At 37.6% G+C, this 15,526-nt stretch overlaps 1 protein-coding gene across 1 annotated transcript in view; it reads left to right on the forward strand.

Moving 5' to 3' along the window:
• Positions 1–15,526, forward strand: part of DNAH12 (dynein axonemal heavy chain 12) — a 153,189-nt gene that overhangs the window by 90,699 nt on the left and 46,964 nt on the right. The window contains exons 43-51 of the mRNA XM_045530444.1: positions 2,397–2,558; positions 4,140–4,334; positions 6,781–6,914; positions 8,200–8,362; positions 9,057–9,137; positions 9,809–9,985; positions 11,032–11,163; positions 13,046–13,135; positions 14,348–14,488. Coding sequence (XP_045386400.1) covers positions 2,397–2,558; positions 4,140–4,334; positions 6,781–6,914; positions 8,200–8,362; positions 9,057–9,137; positions 9,809–9,985; positions 11,032–11,163; positions 13,046–13,135; positions 14,348–14,488 — 1,275 coding nt within the window. The remainder of the gene's footprint in view (positions 1–2,396; positions 2,559–4,139; positions 4,335–6,780; positions 6,915–8,199; positions 8,363–9,056; positions 9,138–9,808; positions 9,986–11,031; positions 11,164–13,045; positions 13,136–14,347; positions 14,489–15,526) is intronic.

Here is a 15,526-nt window from a genome sequence, read left to right on the forward strand (position 1 = left end):
ATGGGTCTGCATTTCCTTATGGTTGGTTTCTAAAGCTTCATTTTATTTCTTTGATTGGGCCATGTTTCCCTGTTTCTTTGCAACCCTTGTGATCCTTTGTTCATAAATGACTATTTGAAAGACAACTACTTCCCCCAGTCTTTATGATTGGCCTCAGGCAGGGGAAGACCTTTACCAATCAACCTGGCTAGAGGTTCTGGGATCTCTCAGATCTTTTCTAGGGATGGGTCTTCTTTGAGGTTGTATATGTGCTTTTATTCTAGAATGTATGAGTGCTTTTAACTGTTGATGTTTTTTCTCAGGAGCTTTGGTTTCTGTTGTATTCTTCTGTCCTTAATCTCTTCCTCCCCCTGAAGCCTGCCTGTGGAATTGCAGAGTTTCTTCCCCTCTAAACAACCAGGGCACTCACCTCTTTTTTCAGTGGTCTCCAACCTGGTATCCAAACTTTGCCATTGTTCCTGTCAGCACCCCAAGCCAGGTGAGACAGCCCCCAGATAAGCCAGAATGCTGGACTCAAGTTCAACTCTATTCCTTCTGACCTGAGGTAGGAGCCAGGATTTGGATGGTATTCTCCAAATCTCACCACACTATGCCAAGTTGGGGGAGGGGCTAGGGTAAGAAAAATGCTAGGTCCTCGCTTACTGTTCTGTGAATAGTTCCTTCTCTTGTTTATGCTCTCTCAGCCACTTAACTAGTCTCTAGATTTCTCACAAAAGCATTTTGTTCTGTATATTGCTAATTTAGTGTCTCCATGGGAGAATGAGAGCCTGGAGGTTCCTAGTTTATCATCTGGTTGATGTTATTATACTTCCTAGATTATTCATTTGTGTAAGTTAGATCACACTACTTACTTCATAGATTATGGTATAACATGTGTAAGGTTCTTTGTAATATTCCTCACTTATAATTAGTATTTTGACAATTTTAATTCTTCTTTCCTATTTGGAAATAGTTATACACATTGTATCTTTGAATATGACTTTTAAATACAGTGATGCTCATAGCAATAAATTAAATATGTTCATATTATATTCTATTTATTTTGATACAATATTAATAATTGTAAAGCTGACATGATTAGATATAATGCTTCTTATAAAACTAGATTCCCTAGTTTTGATGAGAAAAAAAATTATTTCTAGGAACAAAACAGCCTACATATTGGAAGATGACTTGAATGGGAAAAGGGTATGGTTTTGTACAATATAAAAATTCACCATTTATTTTATAGAGTGATAATATTAATTATAGTTAATATTTAATGATTTAAAGTTTATGATTTTTACAGAAGAGAAGTTTATTTTAAAAAATAACTTGCGGTAGTCATAATGCTATTTTCATTATAAACTATATCCAGTTTTATGCTCACAGATGTTTAATGACCCACTTTCCAGGTTTGGGGTTTAGGGAGACCTGATTTGTAGCATTTGCCAATTTTCATGGTGTAAAAATTCCCACCATGGCTGATTTAAAGCTACCAACATGATGTCACTAAAAACAGAGTTGAAAAAACATGTGCATGGAATACCATTACATTGTGTTTTACCATATAGATTCAATAGATTTAAACGATTTCCAGGCCATAGATAATAGTAAATATAATAAAATAGTTAGGACATGATGAGATTTAAATATTTATTACCTTTCTTTTTAATATACCTATGTTTTTATATAATTATAAATTTATGTAATTTAATTTTTAATCCTGGTTTTGTTTAACAACCTGCCACAAGTTTCTGAAATTTTAACAATCAGTTTCAACAAGTCTGTACAAGTCAGCTCCAGCACACTACTGAGCCCATATCTTTACATTAGTTGAAAACCTTAGTTGCCATTGACCCAAGAAACCCCAGCTCAAACTAGTTTAAGCAAAAAAAAAAAAGTTCTTGGCTTATAAGACCAAAGTATCCATAGGTAGATAGGCTTTTGACATAGCTGAATTTAGGGGCTCAAATTATGTCCTTAGTAATCACTCTTTCTGTCTCCTGGCACTACCCTCCTCCATTTGGCTTCCTTTTCCAGCAGGCTCATCCCCTGAGGCTGCAAGTAGTTTAGATTACTGGCCTTTACATACTCCATCTCAGAATGACAAGGATCCTTTCTGTTTTCAAGTCCATCTCAGTCCCTGAAGTAAGACTATGATTGGGGCCTGCTTAAATCACATGTCTTCCTCTGAATTAATGATTATGTCCTGGGTTTAGGGAAACTCTGATCAGTTTGGGTCTCCCACCTAGGGAATAGGAGAAATGGAGGCCCCAATGGACAGCCGCACCAGAAGTGGGGAGAGGTACTGCCCTAAAATCAAGGTGTTGTGATCAAAAGAAGGGGAAAAGGAGGGAAAGCAAAACCAGCAGATGTCCACCACATTCTGCTTATAAGTATATTTTTATTTTAAGACTCTCTTAAGGAATGCAGGCATGAGGGGCCAGAAGACAGTCTTTCTAATCACAGACACTCAGATTAAAGAAGAAGCTTTTCTAGAGGATATTGACAGTGTACTCAATACTGGAGAAGTGCCTAACATTTTTGCAGCAGATGAAAAACAAGAAGTGATGGAGGTAAATGCTTTTGGGGGAGTGCTGCTTTCAGCACAGGGAATTTCTTATCTTGAAACCTTTTCTCTGTTCTTTAGGATAAATATAGCTTGTGCAGGTGATTTTTGTAATTAAAAATTTTAAGCATATTAGTTTAACACATCATTTTTTGGTGAATTTTAAATTGCTTGTACTATAGTTATGAGACAGAATTTTTATTTTATAATTCCCATCTTCATAATCATGGCAGTTTGTTTCACCTGTTTAATGTTACTTAGCATGTTTTATGAGGGATTAGAGATTTTAAAATCATCTCATAGGGTTACATTGGTATAAGAAAACATGACTTTAATGCTACTTGATTAGTCTTACCACTGGTTAGTAAATTTTCAAGTCTTAATAAAGCTGCTTGTCTTACAGTTCTGACATATCTGAAAGTCAGGCTTTGTGATTTAATAAAAAAATACAATTTTGAAGTGCCCACTACTGTCAGATGTCACGTACTTTGACCCCCATTTCTAAGACCTTCCCACACAAAATCTCTGCTAGTAGTTTCCCCCTTTCTTATCACCGTAACTACTTTTACCCAGAAAATATATCACTTACACAGGGATTTTTCATTGCCAACCTCCAGTGATAGCATCTGGAGTGAAATGGACTCGCCCTCGTACTTCAAGCACTCTGCTTTTCTCTTCTATGCAATGGGAGCAACAACCCTTTACATAGGGTTGTTGTGAGGTCTGAGAATCAAACAAAGCATTTATGTAGTGCCAGGCACTTGGAAAGCCCTCAGTAAATGGTACGTTACAAGTTCATGGCCTGTGGTGGGGAAGGAAAAAAGAAAAAAGATCCAACAAGTTCTTTGCTTTTATCTGGGATATGTCAGGGATGTGGTCAAGGCTGCTGACTGATGGAGATTTTCTTAACTTCTAGGAGAAATTCATCCTTTATACTCCCATCCAAGGAATAGTTACTTTGGGGAGTGGGATTTCCTGAGTTTTGCTAGGCTTCCAGCTTGCTTTAGCTATTATCTCTTTTCTTCCCATCATTTTGCTATCAAATGTTTCTATTGTTTCAGTATTTCTGCTTTATATTTGCATGTTTTACATCTATTTTTTTTAAATTTAACAAAGGGGGGTCATATTCTACATACTATTGCACAGCTTGTTTCAGTTTCATTTACTTTATCTTGCTGATCTTCCCATACCACATACCTAGATATGCCTCATTATTTTTAATAGTTGTTTAAAATTCCAGTATGTGGATGCTTTACATTTTTAACCAGTTCTTTAGTGATGGGCACTTTAGTTGTTTCCTTTTTTTTCTCTTAAAAATAATGTCCTGTACATATATCTTGGTGAACTTTTGTGATTATCTTAATAAAGTGAATTTTGGGCAGATATTTATTTTTAAATTATAGATTTATGGAGTTGGAAGAGGTTTTCTAAGTATAAACTATATCAAAGACATTCTATTGATATAAAACCAACATTTAAAAGATATTTACAGGAAGTAATAAAACTTCTTCATATTCTAATATCTGCTAATCTCATTATCATCTCATGTATTTTTATTTATGAGGGTTTTTTTTCTGATATTCCCTAGGGTGTTCGCCCAGTAGCCCAGGCTGGCAATAAACATGGTGAACTCAGTCCCTTAGCCCTGTTTGCTTTCTTTGTGAATCGCTGCAAAGATAATCTTCATGTTGTAGTGGCCTTTAGCCCCATTGGAGATGCCTTTCGAAATCGCTTGAGACAGTTCCCATCCCTCATCAATTGCTGTACCATTGACTGGTTTCAGGTTTGTAATTTTTTGTGGGGAGCGGGCAACTAACTCTTCTGAAATTTTACTGAAATTTATTTAAACTTCATTAATATACATTCAGCAAGTGTTTCTTGATCACTTACTAGAATGGCAGGCATAATGCTCAGCAGGAGGGACTGAGAAGACTGCATGATCCCCGCAGGGAGTTTACACTCTGGACTGGGAGACAGAAAAGGCAATCAGTAGTCATAGTTACATAAAAGAGCCATAATGTTGGTACGCAAAAGGTACACATATGAAGACAGTGATTTTTTGAAGTATAAAGATGAATTAGTTACATAGAGAGGTTAGGAACCACTAGATTTATATGTAAAGAAATTTATTAGAAGAATTTATTATGAGAAACTTATAAGGAACTGCATGATTATGGAGCCTGACAAGGCCCAAGATTTGCAGTTGGCAGCTGGAGACCCAGGAGAACCAATGATGTAGTTCCAGTCTGAAGGCAGCAGCTCAAGACCCAGGAAGAGCCTATTCAGTTCAGGTCTGAAGGCAGAAAAAAAGCCAGTATCCCAGCTTGAAGGCAGTCAGACAAGAGGAATTCCCTTTTATTTGGGGGAGCATTTTTTGTTCTATTAAGGCCTTCAACTGATTGCATGAGGCCCACTGACATTAGTGAGTGCAATCTGCTTTACTCAGTCTGTCAATTTAAAAGTTAAACTAGGCCGGGCGCGGTGGCTCACGCCTGTAATCCTAGCTCTGGGAGGCCGAGGCGGGTGGATCGCTCGAGGTCAGGAGTTCGAGACCAGCCTGAGCAAGAGTGAGACCCTGTCTCTACTAAAAATAGAAAGAAATTATCTGGCCAACTAAAAATATATATACAAAAAAAATTAGCCGGGCATGGTGGCTCATGCCTGTAGTCCCAGCTACTCGGGAGGCTGAGGCAGTAGGATCGCTTAAGCCCAGGAGTCTGAGGTTGCTGTGAGCTAGGCTGATGCCACGGCACTCACTCTAGCCCGGGCAACAAAGTGAGACTCTGTCTCAAAAAAAAAAAAAAAAAAAAAAAAAGTTAAACTGATGGAAGGGTGAGGAGAGCATGGCTCATTTGGGCAACTGTGAATAGTTTGGTATAGCTGACTGGCAATGAGGGCGGCAGGAGAAGAGTTGAAGCTTTGGGTGGGTGCCAGGTTATAAAGAGATTTGTAAGGTATTCCTAGAAATTTCGTTTTATCCCAAAGATATCACAGCAGCATTAACTTATTTTTAGCTAATCTATATTTTAGGAAAAAACCAAAAACACTTAGAGGCTGTATGGTGAATGAATTGGAGTGGGACAAAACAAGAGACAGGAAGACCAATTGGGCAACAATTTCAGTCATGCTGGCAGCAAGTGATGAAAGCCACTGTCTCACTTAACCTTAAGACAAATTGCCACTTGTGTAAGCCCATTAAATATTTGTCCTCTTGAGAATAGTTCATGGTACCTTCTATTTAATTGTTTTATTCCCAATAGAATGCGAACTGTACGTAGACCCTGTACAGTTCTTTTAAAAATTAATTTCTGGCACTAATTTGTTTTTTGCCTTTTGCCTATTCATTATCAATTGCATGTCTGAAAAACTAAGGCTGCCCTTTTGAGGATTATACACACGTTTCAGCTAGTGGATGTTTTTATGTTCAGACAACAATAAAACCTATGTGAAATATTTTTTTTTTTTTTTTGAGACAGAGTCTCGCTTTGTTGCCCAGGCTAGAGTGCCATGGCGTCAGTGTAGCTCACAGCAACCTCAGACTCCTGGGCTTAAGCGATCCTACTGCCTCAGCCTCCTGAGTAGCTGGGACTACAGGCATGCGCCACCATGCCCGGCTAATTTTTTCTGTATATATTTTAGTTGGCCAGATAATTTCTTTCTATTTTTAGTAGAGACGGGGTCTCACTCTTGCTCAGGCTGGTCTCGAACTCCTGACCTCGAGTGATCCACCCGCCTCGGCCTCCCAGAGTGCTAGGATTACAGGCGTGAGCCACCACGCCCGGCCTGAAATACTTTTGCTTTATGCAAACTGTATCTTAATATTGCTTCCATTAAGTAGCCAAAACCCAAGTATTAGGGAGATAGAGACTGTGTCAGAGAAACTGATGGCATTGTTTGGACCTGGGTCCATGAAATTCAAGAAGTGAGTGTAAACTACTCTATGTCATGTAGTCAGAAAGACACTCTCTAGTCTCCAACGTAGGATACATACTTACTAGGGGTGCCAAAACAATTCAGAAGATTTTGAAATTTATGAAATGTTTGTATATGAAATATTTCATGTAGATCAACATTGACACCCTGTCTCAGTTTGTAAGGCAGATGGCCATGTGTCATAGGTGGTATGCAAAGTACCCCGAGGGATTTAAGCAATGAAATGAAAATTAGAGATATAATGCAAGCAGAAGTGGACAGTAAAAGAATGGCATTTTTCTTTTTCTTATTTTTAGTCATGGCCTGAAGATGCTCTTGAACTTGTAGCTGTGAAATTCTTAGAAACACTGGAGCTTACTGCAGCTGAACGACAAGAAATAGTTCCAATCTGTAAACACTTCCACACCTCTATTATGGATCTTTCAGAAAGGTTAATATTAATAAATTTAAAAATGACAATGTTGCCTTGCATTTTAAAGCATCTCTTTTTATGGGAGTCCAAATTTTTAATATGAGTTCTATGTCTTCTAAATCTTTCTGATCATTTAGTTTAAGACTCTCAGCCTACAAGAAATAGAAAACTACTTGATCTAGCTTTAACAAAAGCAGAGGGTTCATTATAAAGATACAAAGGTGTCTCACAAAGGTTAAGGGAAAGAATACAGCTTGATCTCAGAAGGGGCTGGAGTTAGAAAGCCATCAGAAACCCCAAAATGCTTTTTCTGTTTCTCACATCTGCTTCTCTCTGGGCATCCATTTTCTTCTTTCCCTTCGTAGACTGAATGTTTTACTTCCCAGTGCATTTGGAGGAAACTGACTGCCTCTCAGCTTTCAAGTTTACTTCTTGCAGTTCCAACTGTAGGTAGAGACTAAACTGGCTGTTTCTAGCTCCCTATTCCAAATTTATTCCAAAATGTGATTAGCCTCATTTGTGTCAATTGTCCAACCCTGGTCTGAACAGGTATGGTTAGGAGGCCAAGTTTCATAGGCCAAACATCACTGTGGAGTCACTGGGTGGAAGTTCTCAGAGAATGGAAGCTGGTTGGTGAGTTGTAGACACCTCCAAAGTGTCTGTTTTACCTCTGTTCATCTCTGAGGTCCTCATTTCAGAGATGGGTAAATCTAAGTGCTCATAGGATATTGCCTATCCAGAGTCACACAGCCAGCCAGCAGGATTGGCTTGGACAGTAGCACCAAGCAGGGTAGTTTGTATATTTACCACAGAACATCATTATTTCCATTGTTTCCATGTGTATGTAAAACAGTCTTGTATTGTGGCCATATCCCATTTAGCCAACATGTGACGTTACATTTGCAAGGAATGATGCTTGCTATCCTATTTGCAATCCCCTTTCCTACTATACTTGCCTAGCTTACACAATATCTTAGGTTCTTTACAAAGTTAGATCCTCCTGGCTTATGAAACATGTAAAAAAAAAAAAAGCCTAATATCTTTCTTGCTGTAGTTTACCTTTTATAGACATTGTTGTTGATTTGTGCTTTTTAAATATATCATTGCTATTTGATATTCTGCAGGAAGAAATTAGGATGTGGTTATATGTAGAATTCTAGAGGCTTATAACATTTAAGTACTCAACAGCTTCTGCATAAAACTTAACCTTTATTCTTAATTTTTGTTGTTAATGGTATGTTGAATTTACCTCTTTGTGATGTACATTACTTATAGTGAGATATGTTATCTGTCTCTCTTTTAGATTCTTGCAAGAGTTAGGACGACATAACTATGTTACTGCTACGTCTTATCTTGAACTTATTGGGTCATTTCGACAGCTTTTGACTAAAAAGCGACACGCTGTCATGGAAGCAAAGCAACGATACGTAAATGGGCTTGACAAATTAGCTTTTGCTGAGTCTCAGGTAAACTGGAGGAGCTACTCAAAATGGTATTATATATTGGGAAATGTAAGAAAAAATAACAAGAGCTACAATTTATTTATAATATGTTATATGCCAGGCTCCATGTTATGTACTTCATATGCATTCCTTCAGTTATTCCCCATAGCAACTCCATGGGGTAGACACTTTTATGATCCTCATTTTCAGATGAGTACAGTAAGTTTTAGAGAAGTTCAATAAGTTGCCCAGACCACACAGACTCAAAAACCTGCTGTTTTATTTTTAATTAATTTTTTGGCATTTGAGAGAATATAATAAGTCTAGGCTGCCTTTTATTGTAACAGCTGGTTAAATATAAGATTTGAGGTTTTTTTAGTTAACAAGTGCTAGCAATGCTTATTAGTGTTATTTCAATATAAGTAATGGAGGTTTGGTTGGTTCATCTTTGCATTGCATGCCATGCACGTAGTATAATAGGAATACCCTGAGCTACTGCCTTCTTTTCTATCTGCATTTCTGCCATGGCAACTGCATGTTCCCACTGCCCTGTCATGTACTCAAGGAAGGTAAAGTCTTTTATGAAGAAAACTTGTCCACACTCTCATGATTTTGTTTATCATGCAAAGAACTTTCATGTTAATCATGCAAGGAATTTTCTGTTTGGTTTCAGTAATAATTATAGCAATGGAAACTTAATGACAAATTATCTATTTAGGTTGGTGAAATGCAAATTGAGCTTGTTCAGTTACAGCCCAAATTGGAGGAAGCTAAAATTGAAAATGCACATATGATGCAGGTAAAGTATCCTGAATATTTTTTATTGATGTCAAAGGACAATTGAAATATATAAAATTGGCCTTGAAGATAAGCCTTAACTTTTTGCTGCTAGAGTTTAGGGACTTTACCCTTTCTATTGACTGGCTGTCTCACTGGGTCCCATGTGAGTTCTGTCTTTTTTTTTTTTTTTGGGGGGGGGAAAGATTCTTGTTCTGTTGCCCTGGCTAGAATACAGTGGCGTCATCAGAGTTCACAACAACCTCAAACTCCTGGGCTCAAGCGATCCTCCTGCCTCAGCCTCCCAAGTAGCTGGGACTAAAGGGGCTCACCACTGCAATGGGCTAATTTTTCTATTTTTAATAGAGACGGGGTCTTGCTCTTGCTCAGGCTGGTCTTGAACTCCTGACCTCCAGCAATCCTACTGCCTTGGTCTCCCAGAGTGCTAGGATTGCAGGCATAAGCTACCATGCCTGGCCGAGTTCTGTCATTTTTAAAGGGAGGTGGTAAGCCCATTTCCAAATTAGGTTCCATGGATTTGCATTTCTCCTCATTTTGTTCTAGACCCCTCTATCCTTCAAAATGATATGTTGGATTCCCTAATTTTCGAACATTCTTTTGTCTCTAGGATTGATAAAACAATAGGATATTTGAGAAATTATCTCTATTTTTTTCTTTCTCTCTTTTCTTTAGGTTATTGAGATAGAGTCTGCCCAAGTGGAAGCAAAAAGAAAGTTTGTGAAATTAGATGAAGTGTTCGCCAGCGGGAAGGCTGAAGAAGCCCAGGCTCTCAAAAATGAGTGTGAAAGTGACCTAGCTGAGGCAATTCCGGCCTTGGAAGCAGCTCTGTCTGCCCTGGACACGCTTAAGGCAAGTGTTTGAATTAGCTACCTGTGTTTCATCAACAAAGGCAAACTGTGTACAGGTACTTGGTTAATTAGGTATGATTCTATTTCAGTGGGTGATGTTATATTGTTTTTGTTCAGTCAAGTGAAACCTGCCTCTTAACAGTTCTTCTTTGATATATTGTACTTTTTATATATTGTTTATAATTTTCATTTGGGATATTCCAGTGGGAATGGGATGAACAGGCTCTAAGAGGCCAAAGTGGTTCTGTACATGGACCAGGAGGTGTATGTTAAATAGAGTGCGGAGCTACATTTCTGCAGCCTTCTGGACATGCATGCACAGAACAACTTAAAGATTGTTTCCGATACAGCTGTGAGTGGCACCTGACTGCACCACACTGTATTGTATATGACTTTTTATAGGGTCTTTAGGCAAGACCAGAACAACTTCACCAAGCAGAGCAGGAGAGACAGCATCTGTTCACAAGGGACACCCAGTGTAGTTTGTGGCTCAGGATATTCAGATCCCATTCTTTGCCTTCTTTCCAAATCAACATCCTAACTTTCATGTCAGACTGTGAACTCAACCATGGGTAATTCAGCATCTCACAGGATACAACTCTGATTTTCAGTTACATCAGTCTTGTAGTTATAAGACAAGAGATTATTTTAGGGCATTTATAGAAACTTCCTAATATTCTCCCTATGCCATGAACCAGAAATTTAAAACCCTAAGCTTATTTCTTTCTGTATGCTCTCTGGCACATTTAATATCACAGGCTACCCCATGATCTTCATTCTCTCCTTGGAGGTTAATCATAGCAGCCACTTAGTTTGACAAAGCCTTGTTTTTAGGAAGCATCCATTCTAGATGACCATGAGCATTAATTTAACTGTTTTATCACTGTATTCCCCAAACATTTGGAAACCATTAGTCTTAATCTGTGCTAAATTCTCTTTTGCTAATTCTTTCATAACCATGCAAAGTAAAAAAAAAAATTACAATTTCAAGTAAAAAGGAGTGCTTTTATGACGATGTCCTGTTTCTTTGTTTTTGTTTTTATTTAGCCAGCCGACATTACAATTGTGAAATCAATGAAGAATCCTCCATCTGGCGTTAAACTAGTTATGGCTGCTATTTGTGTCATGAAAGATATAAAACCAGAAAAAATTTCAGATCCTTCAGGGACTGGAGGCAAGGTAATAACTGAACATAGATTTAAATCATATTCATGAATGTACAGAACTTTTTCAGCAACTGTTATCCCAGTAAATATCAACAGTACCCAATCCAAGGAAGAAAAACTGTTTTCCAGATTGAATGGATTCAGAATAAACTATGGAAAACACTGTCTTTATGTATTTTAGGGTAAAGCTAAGGCAGTATAGTCTCAGAAAAATGTGGTTCCAGTTGCTTCTATCTCCTTTTCTGTCTGTGCAGGAATTTCTATCGTCTTAGGGTTGGAATGAACAAACACTGATGTACCTGTACTTTTCCAGCTAACATTCTTGAGAATGTGATACATAACACATAGGTGTTATTTCTGAGCATTCAAAAAATTCTGAGAGTTAAACAGTATAGTGATGTTGTTTTTAATAAAAGCATGTGCCCTGGAGCCAAAATGTTTGTATTCAGAAATCCTGACCCTGTTAGCAGCGTGGCCTTGGGCAAGGTGCTTAACCTTTGTGAGATTCTGTAAAAAAAAAAAAAAAAAAAAAAAGTAATCATAATGCTTACCTGACAAAGTTAATGTGAGGATTAGATTAGTTAATACTTATGTACAAAGCCTTACAAACAGTGAGCTCACAATAAATGTTAGCTGTCACTATAATTATTATTTAAGGATATATCTGTTAAAAAAGGAAGGCACAGTATCTGTCCTAAACTAAATTTACAAACTTATTTTCTTCTCAGGTTTTTACAATACCTGGGTTTGAATTCCTGAATTGTCTAGCTGGTCTCAGGGTTAAAGAAAAATTAAAAATAAGTAAAAAAAAGAATTCCTAAAGGCCAGGCATGGTGGCTCACGCCTGTAATCCTAGCCCTCTGGGAGGCTGAGGCTGGTGGATCGCTCGAGGTCAGGAGTTCGAGACCAGCCTGAGCAAGAGCGAGACCTCGTCTCTACTAAAGAAAGAAGGTCTCTAGACCTTCTAGAGAGGTCTCTAGAAAGAGAGACCTCTAGAAATTTCTTTCTCTAGAAAGAAATTATCTGGACAACTAAAAAATATATATATACATATAGAAAAAATTAGCCGGGCATGGTGGTGCATGCCTGTAGTCACAGCTACTCGGGAGGCTGAGGCAGGAGGATCGCTTGAGCCCAGGAGTTTGAGGTTGCTGTGAGCTAGGCTGACACCACAGCATTCACTCTAGCCCGGGCAACAAAGTGAGACTGTCTCAAAAAAAAAAAAAAAAAAAAAGAATTCCTGAATTGAAGAATTGAGTTGGGATTTTTTTGGCCCTTCTATCCTTCACTGATATAATAAAGAATAAGTAAGCTCTTACCTTATCAAGTTATTTTCATTTACACACACACACACACACACACACACTGTCAAATTTCTGGAAGTAATAAAAGAATGTTCAGGTAGTTTTCCAGCATCTTTTCCCAGAGTAAGTAGTATATGCTTTACCCTTAACTGGTAAAATAATGTGCAATATTTGGCTTTCTGCTTTCTCTTCTATTTCACTTGGAGAGCCTGGGTGGGTAAGGAGGTTGGCTTTAGGAAAAATGTTTGCTACTTTTCTTGTTCAAAAGAATCAAATAGTAAGAAAAATAAAAGTTGAAGTAATAAAAATTTATTTTCTTATATGAAATTATTTTGGTGTTTATGCAAGTTGGTTTTCTTAAGTTTTCAGAAATAATCACATCATTTTCATTTCAATGTTTAATTTTTATTATAACAAATCCAAACTATAATTAACATGTTCTCAGGGAGAGGAGTCTTAATGTCCAAGGAGATGTAAGTTGATATTTTGAAAGTATATGAACATTTTCTCTGGATAATATATCTTCAACTGTTTTTATATCAAGCATCTTTAATTGTACATTTAATAAGTTTTCATAAATTTTGTTTATAGATCTTAGATTACTGGGGACCTAGCAAAAAACTTCTGGGAGATATGAATTTCTTAAGAGATTTAAAAGAGTATGACAAGGACAACATTCCAGTGAGTTGCATTGGATTTTTCTCTATAAATGTGACTTTGTCAAGATGTATAAGATCTTGTAACATTATGCAGTGTTTTATAAAACATAAGTAGATAGTCCATTTTAGGATTAATATAATTAACGAAAGGATATTACATTTATTAATGGCTGTATTTTGAATTCTCATGGTACATAAAACCACTCCTATTTCAGATAATTAGAAAGTTATTTAAGTTACAGTGGTTCATGCCTGTATTCCTAGCACTTTGGGAGGCCAAGGCAGGAGGATCACTTGAGCCCAGGAATTTGAGACCAGCTTGAGCAACATAGCAAAAACCTGTCTCTACAAAATATTTTTAAAAATTTTGCCAGACATGGTGGCATGCACCTGTAGTCCCAGCTACTCAGGAGGCTGAGGCAGGAGGAACGCTTAAGCTCAGGAGTTTGAGGTTGCAGAGAGCTGTGATCATGCCACTGCCTCCAACCTAGGCAAGAAAGTGAGACCCTGTCTCAAAAAAAAAAGAACCAAGAAAGTTATTTATTAAATCACTATTCTAGTGGATTATTGACTTGAAAGAGTTCTCTAAATGTTTTCTTCTAATAAATAGTTTATAGTACTAAGAAATCTGATGCACAAATTTATGTAAGGTTAAAAAAAGTATTGTACATTCTTTTCCATCCAAATTCTTATTTATTAATTAATGTTTGTGGATCTTAAAGTCAGCTAACTTAAAGAAAAAAAGACATTATTTAAAATCTCAAAATATTAAAAAAGACAAATAAATGTTTAATTGTTCTTTTCCCTTGTTTCCATTTGTCCTCTCAACCGACAAGTCTTTTAATATTTTTGGAAGAAACATCTTGCCTCAGGCCAGATGTGGGGGCTCACACCTATAATCTAGCACTTTGGAAGGCCAAGGCCAGAGGATTGCTTGAGGCCAGGAATTCAAGACTAGCCTGGGCAGCGAGACCCTATCTCTACCAAAAAAATTTTAAAAACAAACAAAATCTTCCCTCAATATGTGTAACAAATTTGCATATTTCATTCACAAATATGACTTGGGTTTCTGCTACAATTATACTTGTTTAAAATCATCTCAAAATATTGATTTTGGTTTTTAAAGACAACATAACTTTTTTGTACAATTGTTTTTATTATATATGGTTATTCTTTCACCTTATGATTATGTGATCTGTGTTGAAATTTTAAAATCTAAATCTTTGTTGTATAGGTGAATGTCATGCAGAAGATTCGTGGTGAATACTTAACGAACCCTGAATTTGACCCTCCTAAGGTTGCTAAAGCTTCTTCTGCAGCTGAGGGTCTGTGTAAGTGGATCATGGCTATGGAGGTGTATGACAGAGTTGCAAAGGTATTTTGAAGATTAGCCCAATATTTCCTACTAAAATATTCTCAGAAATTAAAATTTGTGCACATATTTACTAGTTAAGAAGTTTCTCAGAGTGACCCCAGGGAGAAGTTGTGCCGCTGCAGCATATCATCAGCTATTGATTGCATACCTAGCTGATGCAGAGAATATGTGAGTGTGACATAAGCTGGTGGGTGGGGCTGGTGTGGGTGGTAGTGCTGCAGGAGAAGGGATGATCAGTGGAATTGGCCAGACTGACTTATAGCTGTAGGGACCTGGGGCAAAGAATTAGAATTTGATGAGGGGAGAAGAGAAGCAAAGAAAAATCCACAACATCAAGAGCAAAGTGGCAGATTCAAAGGATCAGAAGTGAGAAGATCAAGTTAAGAGGCAGAGCATGGACAGATCCCCTGAAAGAATGGCCTGCATTGATAGGGAACCTTTTATGGAATACCTGCCAAATTCCTGAGAGAGCAGAAAATGGTTAAGAGCATTTGTAAATTTGGCTAGCAAAGCACCGGGGAAATACAGGCCTTAACTCTCTGTAGCTTATAGAATTCTAGAATTCTACTCAGGGAAGCAGGAAATGAAAATAAAAAGGCAGAGGAAAATATGTGGTGGCATGTGTTTAAGACAAGCTCAGAGGATAGAATGAATGATCAGGCTGTGACAATTGGCAAGATCTTCCTAAATGAGATACAACATGTGCCTGTAGAAAAGTAGGGACTTCTTTAGTTTCAGGGGAGTAGACCTGTATAGACCTGTTAAAGAAATAAAATTAATTTTGTCTTGGATGTCCTTCCATGGAACCTCTTGTCCCATCACACAGTAGTCTCATGGCAGCTCTGTTAGCTCTCAGCTCAGCTATTTTCCACATGTCCCACAGGGCATATGGAATCTTCTGGATTGTTTCTACAAAGCAGAGAAGCCAAGACACTCACTCAGGCTCTTTGCTGCCTTCCCTTTCTATACTGCCACACTGCCATTTCTATTCTGATGGAGCTGCCCCATGTTGATATACGAGGAGGGTGAAGGGGAGAT

This window comes from Lemur catta, chromosome 18 (assembly GCF_020740605.2).
Source record: "Lemur catta isolate mLemCat1 chromosome 18, mLemCat1.pri, whole genome shotgun sequence".
Taxonomy (NCBI): Eukaryota; Metazoa; Chordata; class Mammalia; order Primates; family Lemuridae; genus Lemur; species Lemur catta.